General features: G+C 38.4%; 1 protein-coding gene across 6 annotated transcripts in view; it reads left to right on the top strand.

Annotated features, from left to right (window-relative positions):
* The window catches only part of DENND3 (DENN domain containing 3), a 66,376-nt gene that overhangs the window by 8,654 nt on the left and 35,740 nt on the right, over positions 1-21,982 (top strand). For 4 of the 6 annotated variants that reach the window (XM_043507281.1, XM_038389553.2, XM_043507284.1 and 1 more), the window contains 8 exons: positions 716-831; positions 1,334-1,473; positions 10,945-11,056; positions 12,286-12,405; positions 13,802-14,020; positions 16,509-16,630; positions 17,688-17,843; positions 21,518-21,614. In XM_043507281.1, the coding sequence (XP_043363216.1) occupies positions 716-831; positions 1,334-1,473; positions 10,945-11,056; positions 12,286-12,405; positions 13,802-14,020; positions 16,509-16,630; positions 17,688-17,843; positions 21,518-21,614 (1,082 nt within the window). Of the gene's footprint in view, positions 1-715; positions 832-1,333; positions 1,474-4,722; positions 4,752-10,944; positions 11,057-12,285; positions 12,406-13,801; positions 14,021-16,508; positions 16,631-17,687; positions 17,844-21,517; positions 21,615-21,982 lie in introns of those variants that run through there. The other 2 variants (XM_043507282.1, XM_043507283.1) reach the window with 2 other exon arrangements.

Here is a 21,982-nt window from a genome sequence, read left to right as displayed (position 1 = left end):
CTATTTGGTGGCCTATAATAATAATACCTCTTCCCTTATTGCTGCTGTTTATGGATATTGACAGGTTAATTTTTTTTTATTTGTATTATCATAGTACCATGAAACCCCACTCATGGAGTAGGACTCCATTGTGCCAGGGCCTGTACCGAATAGAGAGACGCTCCTTGCCCAAGAGAGCTTATAATCAAATTTTTCTGCTTTCCTATATTTTATGGTATTTTTAAGGTTTTCTCATCTCCCCTCTTCCTTCTTTAGGTTGAAGAAAATATCCTTTCAAATACAAATGAATACCCTTTCCCACTCCAATACTATATATATATATATATATATATATATATATATATATATATATATAAAGGATGTCCGTAAAATAGAGACCATTTCCCAAAAGTCTCTTAAAAAAAAAAAAAAAAAAAAGGGCAGAAGTCCATCAGCTCAACTTTGTGATATGTTTTTGGCATGTCACAAGTACAGAATGAGCTGTGTAATGTTTTCATTTGTCCAGTGAAATTTGTGTATGGCTTAAGATGTTGTGTAACAATTTCAGATCAGGTGAATTATGTAGGTGTGCTATAATCCCTTTAAAATGAAGCATTACAATGGAAGTAAAGTAGCAATTCTTGTAATACTTGCTGTAACTATAGCAATGCAAGCTGTGTGATTAAAACTATTTTTCAGTAATGTATGTTTTGAAAAGTACTTGTCTTATTTGCAGGAGGACTTTACATAACTTGTGAACCAAAAGAGGATCACATTCATTTTCTGGTCTTCACAGATGTCTGTGGTAACAGAACCTATGGTGTTGTTGCACAGTATTACCAACCTATTCAAGTATGTTTTTTAATTTACACTTTTAATAAAACTTAAATATTCGGCAATACATTTTAATAATACGTACTTAATTGGATGCCTCACATAAGTTATTGGATATTTGTATATTTTGATTCAAATCTGGAACAACTCTTTAAGAGTAGTACTCCCCACTTAATACAATATTGTGCCCATATTCTCAAGCACAGTTCCCATAGAATTCAGTGGGAATGGTGCTGGAGTATCTGAGAGCCAAATTTGGCCTTAAGAATATTTTTAGGTGCATTAATGTTTGTGAGGAATATACTCAGTGTTTTTGGTAGATGTTCATAGAGCAAATAACTTGCTTTTAGCAGGTGGATCTAATTTGTACAAACTGAGATTTTTTTTTAAAGGAGTCTAAGGGAGTTAGATGTCCAAATCTCAATGGGAGTTGGGTATCTAACTTGCTTAGGTTTCCTCAGAAATACCAACCATAATTTCATGAGTAACATCACAACATTAATATGTAGCTTTCTTATAGGATGGTTATATCTCTTCAAATGGGCAAGCCCACAGGGAATCTGTACAGACTACTAAAGCTTTTGGCTGCTTCGTACCATTTGCTATTTGTGTCATATCCAGATATCCATATTTTAATGCCCTTAAGGACTGTCTCTCTTGGTAAGTACTACTGTTCTATCATTTATGCCTCTGCTGCAAATACATTTATAAGTCAGTCCTTTATGTATGAATTGTCAAATTTTGACTATGTAGTGGGAATGTTTGAATGACAATAAAACTGGAGTTTGTTATAAGTGATTATGGCATGAGGCAGGGGAAAAAACAAAATTAAAACAAAAGCCACCTGGACAGTAACAAAATAGAAATGCAGTTTCAAAGAAATTCCAGTGTTGGTGTTCTTTGAGATTTTATCTGGCTGTGAAAAATAAATATCTGCAGGGAACTGATTTCTAATACAGATTTATCTAGATTCTCCCTGAAAGATCTCAAACTCTACAAGTCTCTCTATTTGGGGGAAATAATTTTAAAACACTTCACTGTGAACAGAATAAGTTTCACAAAGAGCATAAGTAAACTTGTCTGTAGTTGGTGAGGCACACTGTGGAATAAGGTGATCTGGCCACTCCATGTGAGGGAAGACATGATTACTTGGATTCTGATAGTCCAGAGGCAAATTAAGAGGATTTAATTCCCAAATCACACTGTTTTGAAGGCCTAACAGTGAGACTAATAAGCTACTTTCTAAAACTTCTTAAAATACTTCAACTTTAGAGGTGGGCCAAGAGATGGGGTGGAACTTGGGAAACTGTTTTGACTATTGTAGCCTCAATTTATTGTGTGGGCTACCATCTCAAGTTTTCATATTTTCATCTTCAACCTGTTTAATATGTATATGCCTGTGTCTGAAGTGGATTGTAAGCTCTTTAGGGCAGGTACTCTTTTTACATTTGTACAGTGCTGAATAACTTGCAGTTGTAGGTCTGCTGTAATAATCTAAACAAAAAAATGAGTTTCTGCTGTTTTTCAACCAATGCTAAGTCTCAAAAATGCCAAGAACCTATTCATGAATTTACTGAATAGTTCTTATCTCTCTCCTCTCTTCCACCCCCCCCCCAAAAAAAAAAAAAAGGTTGTGGAGGAATCACTTACAAGCTTTAGGCTAATGGTTAAAAAAAAACTCACCCAGGTTGTGGGTCACCAGCTTCAGTTAACCTCTCTGCTTTATATGGAGAATAGGTCTGAACTTGGGTCTTCCACATTGCAAGCCAGTGCCCTAACCACTGGGTTATGTGGGATATTCATAGATACTATGGTCAGAAGGGACCATTCTGATCATCTAGTCCGACCTCCTGCACAACACAGGCCACAGAATCTCACCCACCCACTCCTACGAAAAACCTCACCTATGTCAGAGCTATTGAAGTCCTCAAATCGTGGTTTAAAGACTTCAAGGAGCAGAGAATCCTCCCTCAAGTGATCCGTGCCCCATGCTACAGAGGAGGGCGAAAAACCTCCAGGGAACAGGAGGAACAGGAACAGGGCTCTGTCAATCTCTCCTGTTGAAGCTGTTCCATTTATAAATAAATGCTCATTGAAGGAGGGACTTGAACCTGTATCTTCCACGCTTTAGGTGAGTACCCTAACCAAATCACCAGGCTAAATAGTCACTCGCTCACTTTCCCTAGCCCAATGATTATTCATTGTCAATCATAATGCTAATTTATAGGTTTCAGAGTAGCAGCCGTGTTAGTCTGTATTCGCAAAAACAAAAGTATTTGTGGCACCAGAGAGACTAATAAATTTATTTGAGCATAATAGCAGAAAATACTGAATGCACCCGATGAAGTGAGCTGTAGCTCATGAAAGCTTATTCTCAGATAAATTTGTTAGTCTCTAAGGTGCCACAAGTACTCCTTTTCTTTTTGCTAATTTATAGTCATTCATAAAGACCAAACACAAGAATGGCCATACTGGATCAGACCAATAGTCCATCTAGCCCAGTATCCTGTCTTCAGAGGAAATGAACAGATAATCATCAAGTGATCCATCCCTGTCTCCCATTCCCAGCTTTTGGCAGACAGAGGCTAGAGATGCATCAGAGCATGGTTTTGCATGTTAATAATCTTAAACCTCTCTTACTGATGCTTCAGAATGGACAGAGCAGAGACTGGCTTCTCTAATGGGCAAACACCTATTATGATAAAACAAAACCTTTCAGAGACCTTCGATACAGTTGTCAAAAGGCTATCATGGCCCATCTGTGCAATGTAGCAGAAATAAAGTTTCACCCAGCTCTAAATATGATCATGTCAGTTTCCTCATGAAACACTAGTTAGTAGATAAGTTTAGATCTTGCATTCTACTGGCTTTTAGCTCGCTGCATTATCCACAAGGAAAGGGAGAATATTTTGATGTGGGGAAAGCATTCATCTCTGTCAATTTTATCTGCTTTGAAACTGAAAGCTTAATTCTGTGTGGCAGGTTGAAGCAAAGAGCTGGGGAGCATGCTCAGTGTAGGTGGAATATTAGCAATCTCTAACTTCAGTCTTCAGTTTTTTTTGTTTTTGTTTTTTTTTTAAAAGCAGTTGGTTACTCAGATTTGGCTATGTTAAGTCTCATGCAGCAGCCTCTATTTCCAGTGATTTCCCTAATTCCTATCGCAGAGTGCGGTTTGGCTGATGGATCCATGTAGCTGCAGATCCATCAGCCAGGCTTTTCCCATTCCCCAAGAATGCTAGACCAGGAAAAATCTCCACAAAGCATTAGTTGCAGTATACAAAGAGTGCAGACTCTCTCTCTTGTGAGCCTTCTGTTGTTATAGAGCAGTGATACTCAGACTGAGGCTCGGGAGCTGCAAGTGGCTCTTAAATGGGTCCCCTGTGGCTCTTTGCAGCATGTGATATTAAAATACTGTGTGATTTAATAATTAACCAGTCAGGATGCTTATTACTATGTTCTTAACCAATTGTAGTTGATAAAAATAACAACACTTGGTCAGTCATTTTGCTGTGAGAATAATATATAAATAAAAATAGTAAATGAAACAATGAAACTCATGCTACGGTGGCTCTTTTGGACAATGCTGGTCACTAATTTGGTTTCTGAACCACTTAGATCTGAGTATCATTGTTATAGAGGAACAGTATTATCCTCTGTCTTAAGGTTCGCTAACAATTTTTTCCAACTTACTCATTTTTTTAGAAGAGCTCTAACACACTGACTTGAACAGGACTCTGAAAGTTGGAATGAGGATAGTCCTGGGGGCAGGAAGGTGTCTTTTGCTGCTACTTATTCCGCTTTGCAGCTTCGGGGGGGCAAAAGATTCTAGCTCTCTCAGAACACTCCTGTGCCACAGTTTCCATGCTCCAGCACCTCCAGTGAACAGGATTTGGCCCGAAGTGGGATTGATATTTTTATTCATTCATGATACCTCCAAGGTATTTTTATCTTTCTTTTTTTTGGCATTCAGCTCAAGTTCCTAACAAAAGTCAAAGGGAAGCCAGAAGTTACAGCTTGTTCTTGTCCCAGTTAATTTTTTTTTAATCTGAGACATGTTCCAATTTTGTAATTGGATACACTAAATCCTGGTGGATACCTTGCGTCACATTACTGGTTTGCAAATTTCCATTGGAACAATCAAGATCTTTATATTCTATACCATTAATCTTAATGTTACAAATACTTATTGCATTACAAATGGGCAGTGCTGATGATTCCAGTGCCAGAACAAACTGAAAGTGAGACTGGGGAGTGTGTGATTCTGTCTTCAATGCAAACAACTGAGAGTCCAGACCATTACAAAACATTGTTGCTGTTGGATTAATCTACAGGAATATAGCTCTTTTCAAAATGTTAAGGGTTTCAGGAGTATTGAACAGGTATTTCCATTCCAGTGTGTTTGTATGCTATCCATGTCCTGACACACATCAATAATACTTGTATAACACTTTTCATCAGTAGACCTCAAGGGCTTTACAAAGATCAGTATCGTCTCCATTTTACAGTTGGTGAAACTGAGGCACAGAGAGATGAAATGACTGGCCTAGGGTCACCTATAAGCAGGAATAGAACCCAGGTCTCATGAGGTCTAGTATGCTTGTCCCTAGGCCTCAAGTTCTACTACTCTCCAGCTAAACTGAAAAACATCTTTTAGTTGGTGGCAACCACCCATTTCTGGGTGAATCCCCATCTTGGATGGATGAACATTCATTCTCTCTCTCTCTCTCTCTCTCTCTCAACATGTCTCTAAGTCTGTTCTTCAGAAGGTTATGAGCTATTTGCGAGCCAGCCCAAAGATGCTGTTAGAAGGCCTTCGTTTCTGAAAAATTTCTAAAGTAAATCATGCTCAGTTAATAGTGTTACAGAACCTGTACACTCCTTTGTAATCTCTTTGCTTGAAGTATATTTTTTTCTTCCCACAGCTCATTTCCGTCGGGCAGGCTTTCTTCCAAGGCATCACTATCAGATACTATAATAGTATATTAATAGGCACAGTTCTGTTTAAAGTTGTCTGTCCCTTTCCTTTCATACATTTTCCCTTCCTGATGCAAATGTCAGGATTTAACCAGACTAATTGTGACATATGATTTATTGGGCGTGGTAAGGTACTGTTTAGGCCTCAGAATTCTCACCAGCCTTCTCACTGTGCTGGTAATGTCTGTTGCATATACTAGTGAAAGACACAAGGAGCTCAGTCTGTTCAGTTTAACAAAGAGATAGTTAAGGGGTGACTTGATCATAGCTGTAAGTACCTGTATCCTTCTCTTCCCTCATGGATCACCTGGAAGCTGACAAGTGCTCATGTCTTGCTTGTGCATCTGATATTCTTAAGGATCATGAAGATCCTGGGGAGGTCCTAGCAGGGGTGTTGGGTAGGTGGGAATCTTCAGTCCACCTGTCTGCAGCAGCTCTGTGCTTATAGAAAGAATGACAGTTGGCTGTGCCTCCATCTGAATATGCACTATATAACTCTGGTAGGGTACCTTGGTAGCTTCCAGGAACAACTCTCTGGCCTAAACGATGCAATAGGCAAGTTGGATCCATGAGCAGCTTTACTTAAAAGTAATATAGCAAAATACAATTACAGTGCAACAGAATAGAATAGGTACCTACCGTAGCAACGGTGACAAGGTAATAGTAGGTGGCAGCTAATGGTGGCGACTTATAAACATTAAAGTAAACTTAACCACTACTCACCGCAACAGACTTGTGTTTAAAAAAACCCCCAAAACCTGTTAAACATACATAAGAACATTCACCTCCAGGCTGCGTGCTCCCTTGTAGTTTTAAAATCCTGGACACTTTGTGATTGTGGGTGTGATGAACAGGAGTTCAAAGGCGGCACTAGTTATCTCTGAATTAGCAGAAGCAGTCCAGATAATAGGAGTGAGACACTTTTTAATACAGAGCAGGTTAAAATTGATACAGTGGTAGTTGGTGGTAATCCCAGTTATAAAACAACAGCCATCAACTATAAACAGGCAATTGCATTTTCGTACAAGCTCCCTGGTCGTCTCCTTGATTAGCCTGCGATGAGATGCTGTCTCTAGCATGAGGACTTTCATACCACACCACCCAGGGGACCGACAAGGTCTCCCCAAATACAGAGGATAGTCTCTGGGTTGTTCACACAATTTCACAACAGCTCAGGTTCTGCCAGTACAGCCAGCAATTCTGGATGCAGCTTTCAGTAGCTGGCTGCTGAGAAAAAGTAAATGAGATAGAGCTCGCTGCTAGCAAGCCTGCAGGTGCATTGTGCCCTTAATACTAGTCATGTGGTTTCAGCAGGGATTTCTGGGCAACTGAGTCTCCCAAATCTCTTCATCTAAATATAGGCAACTGCTACTAGTTCCTATCCTGCTGGATGCCTAAACCTGATAAGGTAGCACAGCTGGCTCTTCTTCCTTCTCATGAAATTCTGAACGCACTTTTTCAGGCCATGATCCTCCCCCACCCTCCTCCAACCCCACCCACCACCCTTTCCTCAGCCTCTTCTCTTTTAGCTACCCAGCCTTCCATCCTCCAGTCTCCCAGCCTATCAGTACAGTCCCAGTAGGATCTCCTGATTTACCACTTCTGCCCAGATACAGGATTGCAGAGACAAGTTCAGTGTCCCAGAAGATGCCAAATGCTGCATTATAAGATTTGTAGTCCTTATAGTGCCTAGTCCCTACAATTCAATTGGAAGTAGTAGTTTTTTTGGAACCAATGCACAGTACATAGAAGCCTGGACCTTGCCAGAAGTTTTTTGATTAGAAGTCCCCATAATGGAAGGAGCCTACATACCTATATGGGGAACAGAAATTTGATAAGAGGGCTTTCTTCAATGTAACAGACCTTGCTCTGAAAAGATCCAGTGACTGTAAATTGAAACTAGACAAACTCAGATTAAAAATGAAGTGCAAATTTTTAACCATGATGGCAATTAACCATGGGAACAATTTACCAAGGATTTTGATGCATTTTCCATCACTGAAATTTTTAAAATAAAGATTGAATTTACTAGAGCACATCTTTTAGAAAAAGATCCAAACAGGAATATATTTAGGCAAGTCCTATGACCTGTATTGCACAGGTGGTCACAATGGCTTTATAACCTCTGAACCATTATTACTATTATTTTTTTTTTTTCAGAATTAATTTTCCTCTACTAGAACACTGAAAAGCCTTTTCGCTGGACCAAAGCTCTGCTTGGAGGATTGTGGAAAGCTTTTCAATCTTTATAACTGAGCACCTGTTGTATGACTTAACTGGGGTACAATTTTACTTTTGCTCAAAATGCCAGTGAGCTGAAATCAGTTCTCCCTGCCCAAATTTTCAAATCTCTGGAAGATAGAGGACACTCCTCCTGGCTGAAATGCTACACCATTAGGGAGTTCTGCTATACGTCACACCAACAGACTAGGATAGCTGCAGGTATTCTGTTCTGAGGACAGCTTTATTGCTATGTGGCTCTCTGAAACTGCCTTGGTTTATTTTAATTTTTCTGTTACCAGGGCTGGAGAACCAAGAGGTTTAGTTTAAGCTTTCAAAAGTGACGAATGATTTTCAGAGTATTTAATTTTTGGGTACTCAACTTGCAATTCCTTAAAAGGTCCTGATTTTCAGAATATGGCTCTTAAAGGGGTCCAATTTTCAGTGTGTAGGTGCTCAGCATTTTCTGAAAATCGGGCCCCTTTAATGTGTGTCAAGTTGACCACCCAAAAATTGAGGCCCCTGAAATCACTAGTGACTTTGGTCTGAGTGTCTGAATCAGGTTCTAGTATTAATTAGTTACACTTAGACACTCAAAGCATTTCTGTTGAATTTTCTGGTGGGAAAGGCCGCAGACAACTCAGTTTTGCTTAAGATAGGGTAGGTAGATCAAGTAATTGAAAAAGGAAGAGGTCTGTTCCAAGTGAGGTATGGGGAAACTGTACCTTAAGTTGCTTAATTTTGGGGACAGGAAGTCTGGGGAGGGGTGCTGCAGAAGCCCATGTTCTATTATGCAGAGGTAGTTGGAACTGGTCCGTATTGAATAAAGAGTATGTCTTTCAGGTACATTGGGCCAGAGTGATTCTTCAAAACTCCAGCAAGTGAGAGAGCATTGCATTGTTTAGCCAATGTAATGGTTTGCACTGCTGTACAAGAGACCTGGATTTGATGTCTTTTCCCAGGATCTTGTTCCCTGAGCTTCAGAGATCTGGGAGTTCTACAGAAGCAGTGCATGCAGTATGCATGCAGGAAGCACCTTTTGTTGCTCAAAACCATCCTCCCCTTGGTTAATTAAGGAACAGTGGTGACTAGCCCTAAGCATGATTCTTTAGAACTAGTCTACACTGGCAGCGTTAAAGCACTGCTGTGGCAGCGCTTTAACGTGGCTTGTGTAGTTGTGGCAGAGCACTGGAAGAGAGCTCTCCCAGTGTTCTTAAAAACCAACAAAACCTTCATGAGGGGCGTAGCTCCCAGTGCTTGTGCACTGTCTACACTGGCGCTTTACAGCGCTGAAACTTGCTGCACTCAGGGGTGTGTTTTTTCACATCCCTGAGCGAGAAAGTTGCAGCGCTGTAAAGTGCCAGTGTAGACAAGCCCTTAGTCTTTCCTGGTCGAAGGGATGGGGCCAGAAAGTGGGGTTGGAGGTTCAGGTCAGGAGAAGAGATGGCAAAATAATGGGGGGGAAAAATTGGATCACTGTTGCTTTGATGGGGAAGAGATGTCGTCATCTGAAAAGAGGGGCCAAACTAGGAGTGAATTTTGAAGCTATTGGCCAGATAATCTATATAGATTTCTGTTCTGGAGAGAACATTGGTCTAACTTTTCAAAAGTGACTAGTAATTTTGGGTAACTTACTTTTAAGTGGCAGACTTGAGATGCCTTGAAGAGGTAGGAGTTTCAGAGAACATTGTACCCTCACCTTCTGGAAGTCGGGCCTCTCTGGTGTTTCAAGTTGGACAACCAAAAATGTACCCAAAATTACTAGTCACTGTTGAAAAATTAGATGGTTGTATATGACTCCTGAATGGCTAGCTCAATGCTAAGAAATGTAAAGTCCAATTATATCTTGTGTTTAGGAAATTTCTTTTGTCCCAATACTGGATCTTTCCTAGATATCATACCAAATATTTCAGAGAAATTTTTGACTGTCATTACATAACCTTGTAGTTTGTCAGAAAGGACTTCCAGCACTGAAAGTAGAACCTCTCTATGATATGACTCCTCCAGTTATTGGCTGGAATAAACTCTTACTTATTTGTCTGTGTCTCCTAGTGCTGATCAGGATCCACATTCTGACTGTGGTGTATGGTTGGTGGTCTCCAGTCCATTATTGTACTTTGTGGAGCTCTGTCTGTTTCCTAGGCAGTGTGCAAACATAGGGAAAGAAATGATCACTTCCACATGGAGCTTAAATCCCAAGTTAGACACAATCACAACTATTGCACTGAAAATATGATGATGTTGTGGTATGAATTGGAGCTGACAACGGTGTCTGAACTTATTTTCACAGGCAAAATACAATAGCATATTTATGTGCCAAAAAATGAACCAAAGCATTTAAAAAAAATCTGATGAAATTTAAAATTGACAATTTATATGTGCACAAAAGTCAGGACATTCAAAGTTCTAACTTCTTATAGTTAATTTTTTGCTACAATGCATGCACGTTGAAGCATACATTTTAATGGTCATTTATTGCACTACTGTACATTCGTGCAATGATACTTTAGGAAATTAAACTTCTGAGTTTGACGTGCATTTAATTTCTCAGTTGTAATGCTGCAGTAGTAACCCTTTTTTTTATTGTGTATTTTTAATTTATAACTGAATATTGAGTGTAAGCCTGCAAAATTGGGTGGTTTTGAAGTGGCGAAGAAATTCAACTCTTAAAATAGAAACATTTTGACAGACTTGCACACATGAAGAATAAATAAAGTTGTGTGTGAAAGATATGAAAGAGCTGCTTCATACACAGCACCATTGTTAAAATCAATCGGAGCCTCTAAATTATCTAATAAACCAGAGGTTAAATAGTTGTAATAATACTTTTATCCATCCCAACAATTTTTTTAGTTTTAAGGTATCAAGGAAGAGTTTATTTTTTAGCCTCTTTCCATGTTACATTTTAAAAAAATATTTGACATACTTTAATTTCAGCTTACTGGTACATCTGACACCTCGCAGGGATTTAGATGTTGGTGATCGTATAAAAGAATTTGCAGCAAAATTATCTTTAATACCCAGTCCTCCACCAGGAACACTCCACTTGGTAATTACTGAAGCTCAATTTCATAATTATTTTAACATTACCTACTCTAAAATACTAAGTATGCTGTTTGTGTAAAATAGAGCATATTCTGTAACACCAGTTTTAATGCCAGGGTGACCCCACTGAAGTCAGTACCTGTGCTCCTGGGGCACAGACTGCTCTTACCTTGTTTTCTAATGGACCATGGTACACCAAAGAGGTGGGGAGAAGGTGGGGCCATAGTTCTGCCCTTTCTGCGCAGCAGATAGGGTAGTGAGGAGAGGAAGGGTTGTTGAGTATTTAGAGTGCTAGTCTAGTACTTGGGAGATGTGGCAGAGCAGGGAATTGAAACCACAGATGTTTTGTGTGACCTTGGGCAAGTCACTTAGCTTCAATTTCCCCATCTGCAAAATGAGGACAGTGCTTCCCTATGTTACAGGGGTGTTGGAAGAATAAATACATTAAAGAGTGTGAGGCTCGCCGATATTATGGTAATGGGGACCATATATAGATGCACTGTAAAAAGGGGTCAAGTATCGGGGTAAAAAGGGGTGTATTCTCCCTATGTGCACCTGGGAGCTTCAAGAAGCTGCTTTTGGAATGGTGCAGCTCTCCACAGTTCCTTCTGTAGGTTGTCTAAATGGCATGATTCAGCTCTTAATAATTAACCTTATTTATATCAAATCAATTATTATAAGATGGTGTACTCTTTAAGTTGTAATCAGCAAGCAGTGAAATTACAAATTATGTTTAGGTAAAGTTTCTCAGTTAGAATTGGAGAAAAAATATTAGATAATAAAGCAGGTGGATCCAGACATATTGCTCTGATAAAGGCAGAGGTAGCCTAGAAAGACAGAATGCAGTTAGACTAAACTTACAATAGACATAATCGACAAGAGTCCCTTAAAGATGATTATGATTCTATCAAAATACTTTTTACAATTTTATGTAAAAAGGTATTTCATTTCCTCAATTTTAATATTTGTTTCAGTATCTAAAACCTCTTACTAGACTGAAAGGAACCACAGTGCTTTATAAATCTTTATGGAGATTTATTATTGAATTTAATTCTTCCAGTACTGCAATTATCTTTTGTACATAAAGCAAAATGTTGAGTTCTGTGCACTTATTTATTTAATTTTCTGTCTGATAACCATAATATTTTATTATTAGAATTAGAATTTAAAATTTCATATTCTATGAGACCATTTCTTAATTAAAAACTAATTGAAAACCATGTGTTACTATAGATATTTAATATGAAACCACTACAGATAGTCTTTCCATCACGGGAGGATCCAGACAGCCCAATTATTGACTTGGATCTTCATCTTCCATTACTGTGTTTCAAACCAGAACAGGTGCTACAGGTAAAAAACAAAACAAAAAACTTTAAAGATTCTGTCAAGTGTCACATTTTTTTGCTTGTTACCTTGATTCTTTTCTTGTTCCCAGAAAAAATTCTGCAAGATGGAGTTCAGGTTGAGAGTACATATCAGTAATTTAGAGTTAAATACATTACAGAGATGTAATTATCTCCAAATCATGCACTTCTAAACACAGGAAATTCAGAGCTAAGTTTAAAATAAATCCTAATACATTTAAAATATATGGAAATGCCCATTTAGGGCACTCAAACAATTTAACTCTATGTAATAACACCATGAAATATTTTCTGATTAAGGCATTTTTGTGCTTTGGGGTCCAGATTAGATTAAACTGATTTTTATAGATACATTAGCTTGATTGTTCTTTTTCCTGCATGGTCTAACACCAGGTGCTAAATTTCTTAAAGGACCAATTGTTAAAACTCCTAAACTAAATAACAGATTTACTTGTAAACTCTCATAAAATTCATTCCATGCTAAAACAGTAAGTGCTTTGGGGAGTATACACTGTTTTTATCATGCATAGCAGAGAATTGAATCTGTTTTACATGCAAAATTCAGCCAGCCATAATGATGGAGCCGCAACAGGTGCCACCATTATATTTGTCTAATGTAATTAATGAAGAAAGGCAAGACAATGTCCTGCCAGCAGCCCCTCTTATTTTCTTAATACATCACCATTGTCCCCCTCAGCTGCTTCGTCTTTTGAACTGAAGGGCTGATTGGATCCTTGTTTCATCTGTGCCTTTGGTTTGTTCCTAGTGTGCATCTAATCCATCTCAGTTCTGAAAATAGGTCGTGTTGGCTTATTTTTTTTAGCCAGGCCCACTATCTCGTGTATTTGTCTGCAGGCATTTGGTGCACAGCCAGCCTTCCCATTCGAAAATGTTGTGCATGATCACTTCCTTCTAGTGCATCTGGATGCATGTGCATTTGGGTAATTGTGCCTATACAAGCTTAACCATTTGTGGCCCTTTTTACTCTAAAATTTATGTGGTACATCTGTGTGTTCCATCAGTGTCTGGTTTTGCTTTTTATCCCTTAATTTGGGTGCTATAAAGGCCTCTTACATTGTAGTCTTGGGGCTAGAGCCAGTGGACTGATAGACAGGACTCCTGAGGAGAAATCCTGGTTCCACTGAAGTAATGGCATATAACTTTGACTTCATATAACTTTTTATTCCTAGCACTCTGGCTGTGTAAGAATCCTTTAACTTGTCTTTGTCTCAGTTTATCAATATGTAAAATGTTTATTACTGTAACACTGATCCCCTGAAGGTGAACCTTAAATTGTAAAGTACTTGGAGATGCTTTTTATAGAACTTGTTTTATGTAACAAGTATTATTACAATATTAATCATTTTCATCATTTTTTCCAGATTATAACTTGCATCTTAACTGAGCAGAGGATTGTCTTCTTCTCTTCTGACTGGGCCCTGCTAACACTCATAGCTGAATGCTTCATGTTGTACCTTCATCCTATTCAATGGCAACACACTTTTGTACCTATTCTATCTCGTCAGATGCTGGATTTTGTAATGGCCCCAACTTCTTTTCTTATGGGATGTCACATTGATCATTTTGAAGAAGTTAGCCAGGTTTGTCATAGAACATTCTCACTCTTGCTGCTCCTTTTCCCTAGGTCTGTTTAGTAAGCCACCTCCCTTGCCTCCATTCAGTCCCTCTTTAAAACAAATTTTGGCCAGATTTCCTACAAAAATTTTTTTTTAACTTCAACAGAACCATCATTTAGTTATTGAGTGGATTTTTTTTTTGTTTATATTCTTTCTCCAGCGTGGTCTATGATCCTTGTTTGTTATGTGATGTCAGATTTGAGTCCCAATCCTGCAAATGTATGCTCAGATGTAATTTATGCACATGAGTAGTAAGTTGAAGCCAGTGGGAATTTTCCTGTCGATAACATTTTGCATGTATGTATGTGATTGCAGTATCAGGTCCTCACAGTGTCAGTTTTTCAGGGAGGGCCCATATCTTTGCTTGTTTCTCTGTAGCACCAAGCACAGCTTTGAAAATGCTTAATAATATTTTTGTGCAATACATGGGCCTCAAATTCCTAATTCTTTGTCATGATGGATTTCCAGATTTACATTTTTAACACTTTTTGATTTTAGCAATATAAAGGTGAGTTTTTAGAATGCAATTTCAGAATTGGATTAATAATTTTCTTCTTCTCTTTGAATGTTAATATTATTTTAACAAGTGTTTTGTGGGTTGATATATAAAGAGCATTTTCAGTGACCAATAAAACTTCAACTGCTCAAAGTGACACTGTCGGATAGTTTGGGCCCAAAATTTAGAGTTTTACATTTGTTTGAGGGTGTATGACTGTATGGCCCCGCTACGAGGCTTTTAGCGACATGGCTGTGCCACTACAGCTGTGCTGCTAAAAGGCGCACAGTATAACTGCTGTTCATTAGCAGGAGAGTGCTCTCCTGCTGACAAAAAAAAGTCCACCCCCCACAAGTGGCAGTGGCTTTGTTGGCAGGAGAGTGCTCCTGCTGAGAAAGCACTGTTCACACCGGCGCTTTTTATCCGTAAAACTTGTCATTTGGGGATGCATGGTGTGTGGTGTTTTTTTTTTTTTAACACCCCTGAATGACACAAGTTTTTGCCAATTAAGTGCCAGTGTAGACAAAGCCTGAGAGAGACATTCCTTTGCAGCGTTGGAAACCCAAACACAACAGCATTGTGCTAGTAGATACAAGATGAATGAATATGACTATAAACCAAATTAATCAGTCTAGTCTTGTCCAGAATCAGTAAAATGCAAAACCAAACATGTTAACCTGTGAAAGTAAATTGTAGTAAAAAAATATTTTCAGTCTACATAATGTAGGTTGGTGCAACTAACACAGGTACAATTAAATATATAATTCTTATCTCAGTGTCACTTTGAAGTTTTTTTATGTACACTGCATTATAATCTGAATTATGTAGTCCTTGACTTGCAAATAGATTTATGAATTCAGAGCTTTATACATATTCATTTATTTCTCCAGTTATTTTAAGTATGAAAACTGAATAAGGACTATTCTGAGGTGATTTAAAAAAAAAAAAAAAAAAGTACTTGTAGCTTGTCTCACAGATCCTATTGACTGTCCCTTCCCGGTCACCCACTAGGATTTATTTGAGAGGAATCAAAAATTCTGCTGCTCTGCATTTCCAGGGGGTGGTAAGCTTCTGGAGTCTGAACAGAGTCCAGCCACAGACTCCATCTCAGGGTCCCTATGCTCACTCACAGGACACAGACCTAGTATTTGTCCCTGTATGCCTTCCACTTGAGTGGTACGCATGTGCCACAGTCTGGGAATTTTTACGTCCTAAAGGCAATGTCCCTCACTAGCTCACCATTCCCTTGGGAGTCCTTGGGGGGATTATCTGTGTTCCATCAGGCAGGCAAGCAGGGTTTTTCACCCCCCTTGCCTATCCTGCCCATGCAGTAGCCTCCCTCCTCTTATTCTGGTGCAAGATGTCACTCTCCCCTAGTTCCCTACGAGTTCCTTTATAGTGTCCTGCTGGGGTCACCTTCTTGTTCTGCCTTTTTGGTAATTTTCGATTACTCCCAAATCCCCCTTCCTTCAAGAGAAATTGCATGCAATCTCACAATAACACATAAACAAATGCATTTTTAATGCAATGGACCCCCAAAGGTGTTTAACTTAATTCAGAAAGGTTTGTCCCTGATATGCAGGAAATTTCCAGCTGTTACAGCTTGTACATATATGTTGATGTGTGGAGGATATATGGACTTATTCATTAATACTACATGAAGAGAATATTAGATCTCCAAATCTGTGTATTTTTTCTTTGAAATCCTAATAAATTAATGTGAGACTATTTATATTGAAAATAATTGTGTAGTTGTGTCAGTCCTCCAAAAGACCAAGTTAAAACAGGACCATCCCTTTTTGGTTATAAATTACAATACTTTCCTAAGAAGTTAAGAGCAGTCACTGTGCTGGAGTAACTCACTTTATATTTAAGTATCTGCAGGCTACATCGAGAGGAAATATTTTTATCAACATTATTTATATTTAATCTTTAACATGTTTGTTTTTTACAAAGGAAGCTGAAGATTTAATTCTAATCAACATTGATAATGGAGACATTACACATTCAAAATCATCTGTAGATGAGGCTGTAATTCCATATGTCCCTTCACAAGCAGCAGAAACATTTATAAAAAGGTAAAAAGAAACCTGAATGGTTCATGCCATAAGTAGGATAAGTCCCATGGAAAACTCTTTTATAACAGATTTTGTTTATTTCACATAAATAAAAACACCAGACTGGGCAAGGGCAAATTGGACTTTTTGTACAGGTAGCTTTATACAGTTACGGTGCATATGTCATAAACACAACCACAGTATTCTTTCTTTATTATCTGATCAATGTAATGCTCCTTTCCTTACGGTTACTAATGTTGGTATTCCATAATCGTGATCCATCTATACTGGAAGAAGAATAGGAGACACTGGATATGGTTTAATTAGGACACAAATTTATCACTACCCAGCACATAAGTGTGCAATGTAGGTAACTCCATAATTCTTTAAATATCTACCTGGGTGCTTTCATCAGACCCTTTCCACCCCTCTCCCCCCATCTTTTCCATTTTGATCCCTAGCCAACCTGTTGCTGGGACCTTAACATCCTTTTTCCCTGCACCCCCTCAAATGAGGGTTAAGGTGTGTTATAAAGGGGGGGTCCCTTTGGCTCCCTCCTGAGCTAGTCATAAGCATCTTGAACCCCTCCTGTTCTGTTCCTTTAACAAACACTTTTCCCTGGTGCAGGGAGGGCTTGTCCTTTATCAAGTCCCTGCCCTTCAGGTTCCTGGGGGATGCGTCAATGTTGCCTTGCTGACCTGTTCTGCTTCTGCACCTCTCTACCCACCCCCACCCCCCAACCCTTAAAGTGGTATACCCTTTTCCCCTGGCAAGCCAGATAATGGTCACCCCACTTAGGGTGTAATGCAATCATTGCTGACTTATTAGAAGTCAAATATTGCCCGTACCACACAAGAATGTTTCCAGGGAGTATGTACACTGGAGATGTCCAAAGTTCCATGTTTTATTACGAGTAGGTTTCACAAGAAACGTTATTGGCTTTATAGCAATACTTGCAATTGAAATCTTGTGATTTCTTTAGTTGAAAGTAGGGTAAGATGCAAGTTTCTCTTTATTTTTTAAAAAAACAAAAAACCCTTGTTTTTAAGGGACAACTCATTAATTTTTTCTTTTCTAGAGTTGAGAGCCTTCAGTTGCATTATGATCTAGAACTCTGTCACCTCAGCTCCAATACAGACTTTATTGAACTACAAATGCGCAGGAGGGCTTGGCAGCAAAAACTGAATACTAAAGTTCAGCAGGTTACTTTGCAGTTAGTTGTCAACATCTTCAGGTGGGTGGTGATGATGATTGTATGCCCTAAAACCCTAGTACCAGTTAACATCCACACCTGCTCTATCTCTGAGAATATTATGTTGCTTTTTTTTTTAAGATACTGTGAAAAATCTCTAGATCTGTTGAAGGACACTGATAAGAATTTTTTTGCTAGCTTAGTACAGTGGCCAGTGGTAAAATTTCAGCAGTTCACATAATTGGGTATAGTTTCATTATGTTATCTATAACTTCAGATAAAGAGTTCATGGTATTTTGTTATATCCTGAGAAATTAAAATTCTTGTTTTAAACTCCCTACCATTTCATGTGAAAACACCAGGAAGAGAGGTGTAGCCCAAATGCCTCAGATTTGAGGGTAAGATTATGGTTCAGTATAAATAGCACTAATAGTCACACAAGTAGTGCCAGTGCCTTCCAGACCTGCAGACTCTGCAAGGGTCGTAAGGAGGAATAAAAATACGCTTAGGGAAAAGGATTGTATAGGCATAGCCAGTGGACACAATGCAGAACTGATTGTTCTTATTGTTTGTGACCCTTTAGCTCTGTATGACTATGCCATTGTGCACGTGAGTTCAGATGCGGTGATTGATGTTTGCAGCCCCTTGACACTTGCTATTGTCTGTTGTGTGTTACGAGTCTGCTCTCCCAACCATGTGAAAATTAAAGCGTAAGAACACAAACAGGAAATGAAAAGTTATTAAAGTGCTTTGTGGTCTGGTTACAGATGGCATGAGCCATATTGATGGCAATCAAAGTACCAATACGTTTAATTCATTTTCTCAAAAGCGGATGAAAGAGCGTAGTCAACTTGGCTTTGATTTTTCTTGTTGGTTTCAGTCATTCATAAATCTTTGTCCCAGAAATCTATTTTAATTTGCCTTTACATTTCTGGAAAATCTCAAATTTCCCCTTAGTTCCCTCAGATCTTACTTTATTAATGCAAGGTTGTGTAGGTTTTGAACAGAAACAGATTATTTCAGAATGAGTAAAATGTACTTGTCAGGTCCTCTCCCAGATTCTCTGAGTATCTTAATCACTTGGACCAGAGTCACATTCTTCTTTTCCTCTCAGGTATTTGCCCAACTGCTGAAGCTCTACTGGTTCTGAGACTCTAACCCAATACACTAAAATTCATACAATACCTCAGCATGCTCGGAACATTTACTGAACATCCCATTCATGTGGGATGTCCATAGGTTTCTGTGGTTTGGAGAGGTGTCACTTCTAGTGCCCAGGTCCTACAAGAAAATAGAGGACAGAACAGAGAAAGAACAAAGATTCTGTAAATCTAGATTTACCAGTAGGAGAGCTTCATGGTTTACGGGTGGGTTTATCATGATGATATTTTAGCTTAAGGAGTAAAAATATTGAAGGTCTGATTCTGCAGGCTCCAGTGAGGGAGTTCGTTAAATTCAAATGATATATTTATGATGGTTACTAATGTAGCACATTGTGAGATAAATGGAACAGTACACTAATGAGGGGAGCGTTGGCATATAGCTCCATCCCAGTAATAAATGTAAATTGACATGTTAAGACAATTTGAGCTCACCCCTAGGGCATTTATTCAATTCCAGGTAGCTGTTTACTGGTACTTGATTGCCACTTAGTAGATACTGACATAGTCTGGAGAAGGAAAAAATGTTTTTTCTAATGAGTCTGAGGAATCTGATATGCTGCCAGTGTGAGATTTGCTGAGCTTTTACTATTGACTGTTACACACTCAAAATAAATATTAAGTGAAATATACTTTGCTACCTGACAAGTTTAACTCTCTTAAAATTACATTAAATACTTGGCTACAAAAATGCTTCGTCTGTTTCTAAATAGATAACAGATTTTAATTCTAGATCATATTAGCATTATGCAAATAGATTGCCATCTTTCTTCCTTTTTTCCTTCAAACTTTCTCTTTTTTATTCTTTTTTTCAGCAATGTTTCTTCTGTCTACTAATGCTCTATCTACCAGAGTCCAGGAATGAAGGAAAGTAAATCTTTATTGATGAAATTTCTGTTTCCAGCTCAAGCTGTCTGTTTTTATTCTCAATAAAGTGTCTTGTATTTCTGTATGCAGATTTTTTATCCTTTTAAAAAAACAAAAACCCACACCCCTAAATAATGTAGGTTTATATCCTTTTATTAACCACCATTTTTCTAAATTCATAGGAATATTTAAGCTGCAATAATACAGTTAAGATAATGACTCAATCGGAGGCAGTATGGTCCATTGGACTATACACAGAACTGGGCAGTTGAGTCTTGGGTTTTAATTGAGCTCTACCAGCGATTAGGTGCTCTGCAAGTCACTTCTTCCATCTGTGAAACGGGCTGATGATATCTACCTGTCCCTTAGATAGTACCTTGAGATCTATGACTGAACAGACCTAGGCATTTTTAGTCCTTATGAAAAATCATAAAGAGCAGCAAACATACTGATAATACTTGCAAGACTCTGCAAACACTTCTTGACAAAATTGCCACACTCCATTTGCCATGTTTGTCTGCTTCTCCCACGACCACTATGTTTATACATAGTGAGTGGAATTTACAGCTGTGCAGAGGGCCAGACCAAAATCTAGCCACCATTTAAACCATATTTTAATCATACTTGAGTCTTGAGACTTGTGGTACATAGGTCTTGTACTGGCTCTCTGCACAGGAGTGAACATCATCTTTGGGTATGTTGTCCCAAATTTGGTTCACCATACCATTACCATCTTCATTCAAATCCTTCCTGAAAATTCAGTTCATCCTTGATGCTCAATATGAATCCGTAATTATTATATAATAACAAAACAGATCCCTTATTTCAGCCACCATGATATGCATATGTCTAGGATAAGTAACCTCATGTTTTTTACCCATAGCCCTTGATTCAGAGAGCAGCCCTCTCGCAGTCAATCTCTCCTTCCTGTTTCTAGAGTAACTTGCTTTTTTGGCCTCTTCCTGGAGCACATAAGTTGCGATTAACTCCTGGTTTGCAAGGGAAAGAGAAGAGCCTCTACTTCCTGCCATAATATATATGCTAAAATATAGGGGGGTGTGTGTGTGTGTGTGTGTGTGTGTGTGTGTGTGTGTTTTGTTTAACCAGTTCTCCCTTTTTTCCTGTCTCCTTTTTTCTGAATTAAATCTCTTTTACTTAACATGATTATTAGTAAAGCTGGCTTTATGGCTAGACTTAGTGGACATAGCAGCTGGGTGTGCACGCAAAACGTTACAAATGATTAAATACCTTGTAATGTAATGGCACAAAATAAGGCCCTGATCCTGCAATTAGATCTGCACAGGCAGATCTTTTTGTCTGTATGGTGCCCCAAAGTGGAGTTCTTGATGGCTTCATGGCTCTGTCCATACAAATACAATTGCAGGATTGGGGCCTAAATTATTACATTAATAAGCAGATGGTACTGCATGGTAATTCAGATATTGAAGTTGGCCCCAATGTGTCTCAGTGGATTTTCTGATGGAAAATGTCAGTGATAGTAGGTAACCTGCCTTACTTCTATTGATAAGATTCTACATTAATTTGCTTTAATTCAGTGATTAAGAATTGTTCAGAAAACAGAACCTGCCTTCTCGTACTATAGTGTGGTTCTATTGATACCAGTGGTTCACTGCAAAAATGCATTTCTTTACGAAGTCTCCAGACTTATAACATGCTCTTTATTAACAGGGAGGTCAAGGACCACCTAAATTATGAACACAGAGTGTTTAATAGTGAAGAGTTTCTGAAAACAAGGGCACATGGGGATCAGCCATTTTACAAAAAGGTAATTACATCCTTGGTTTATTCTAATCACCTGTTAGCTTATTATTTTATTATTACAAAACACCAAATGAAATTATTGAAATTTGGACTATATTGTATAAGCTATTAGTTTTCATAACACATTGACTAGATTTTAATTAATTAAAAATATTCAGGCAAATATGGTAACATATTGTTCTCTGAAATTATTTTGTATCTCTTCCTCAGGTGCAAATGAAACACTTTTTCAAAGTGAAATTTTCCTTTTGCAAATGGCCATCATGAGACTGAAGTCACAGCTAAGGCTTCAAAATAGGACTCAAGTGGGCATAGGTCTTCTGCTCAAAAGGGCTGAATTTTGCCCTAAGTGAGACACAGTACTTTATAGTC

Source organism: Dermochelys coriacea, chromosome 2 (genome assembly GCF_009764565.3).
Source record: "Dermochelys coriacea isolate rDerCor1 chromosome 2, rDerCor1.pri.v4, whole genome shotgun sequence".
In the NCBI taxonomy this organism is placed as follows: Eukaryota; Metazoa; Chordata; order Testudines; family Dermochelyidae; genus Dermochelys; species Dermochelys coriacea.
This window is presented reverse-complemented; position numbering and strand designations above follow the sequence as displayed.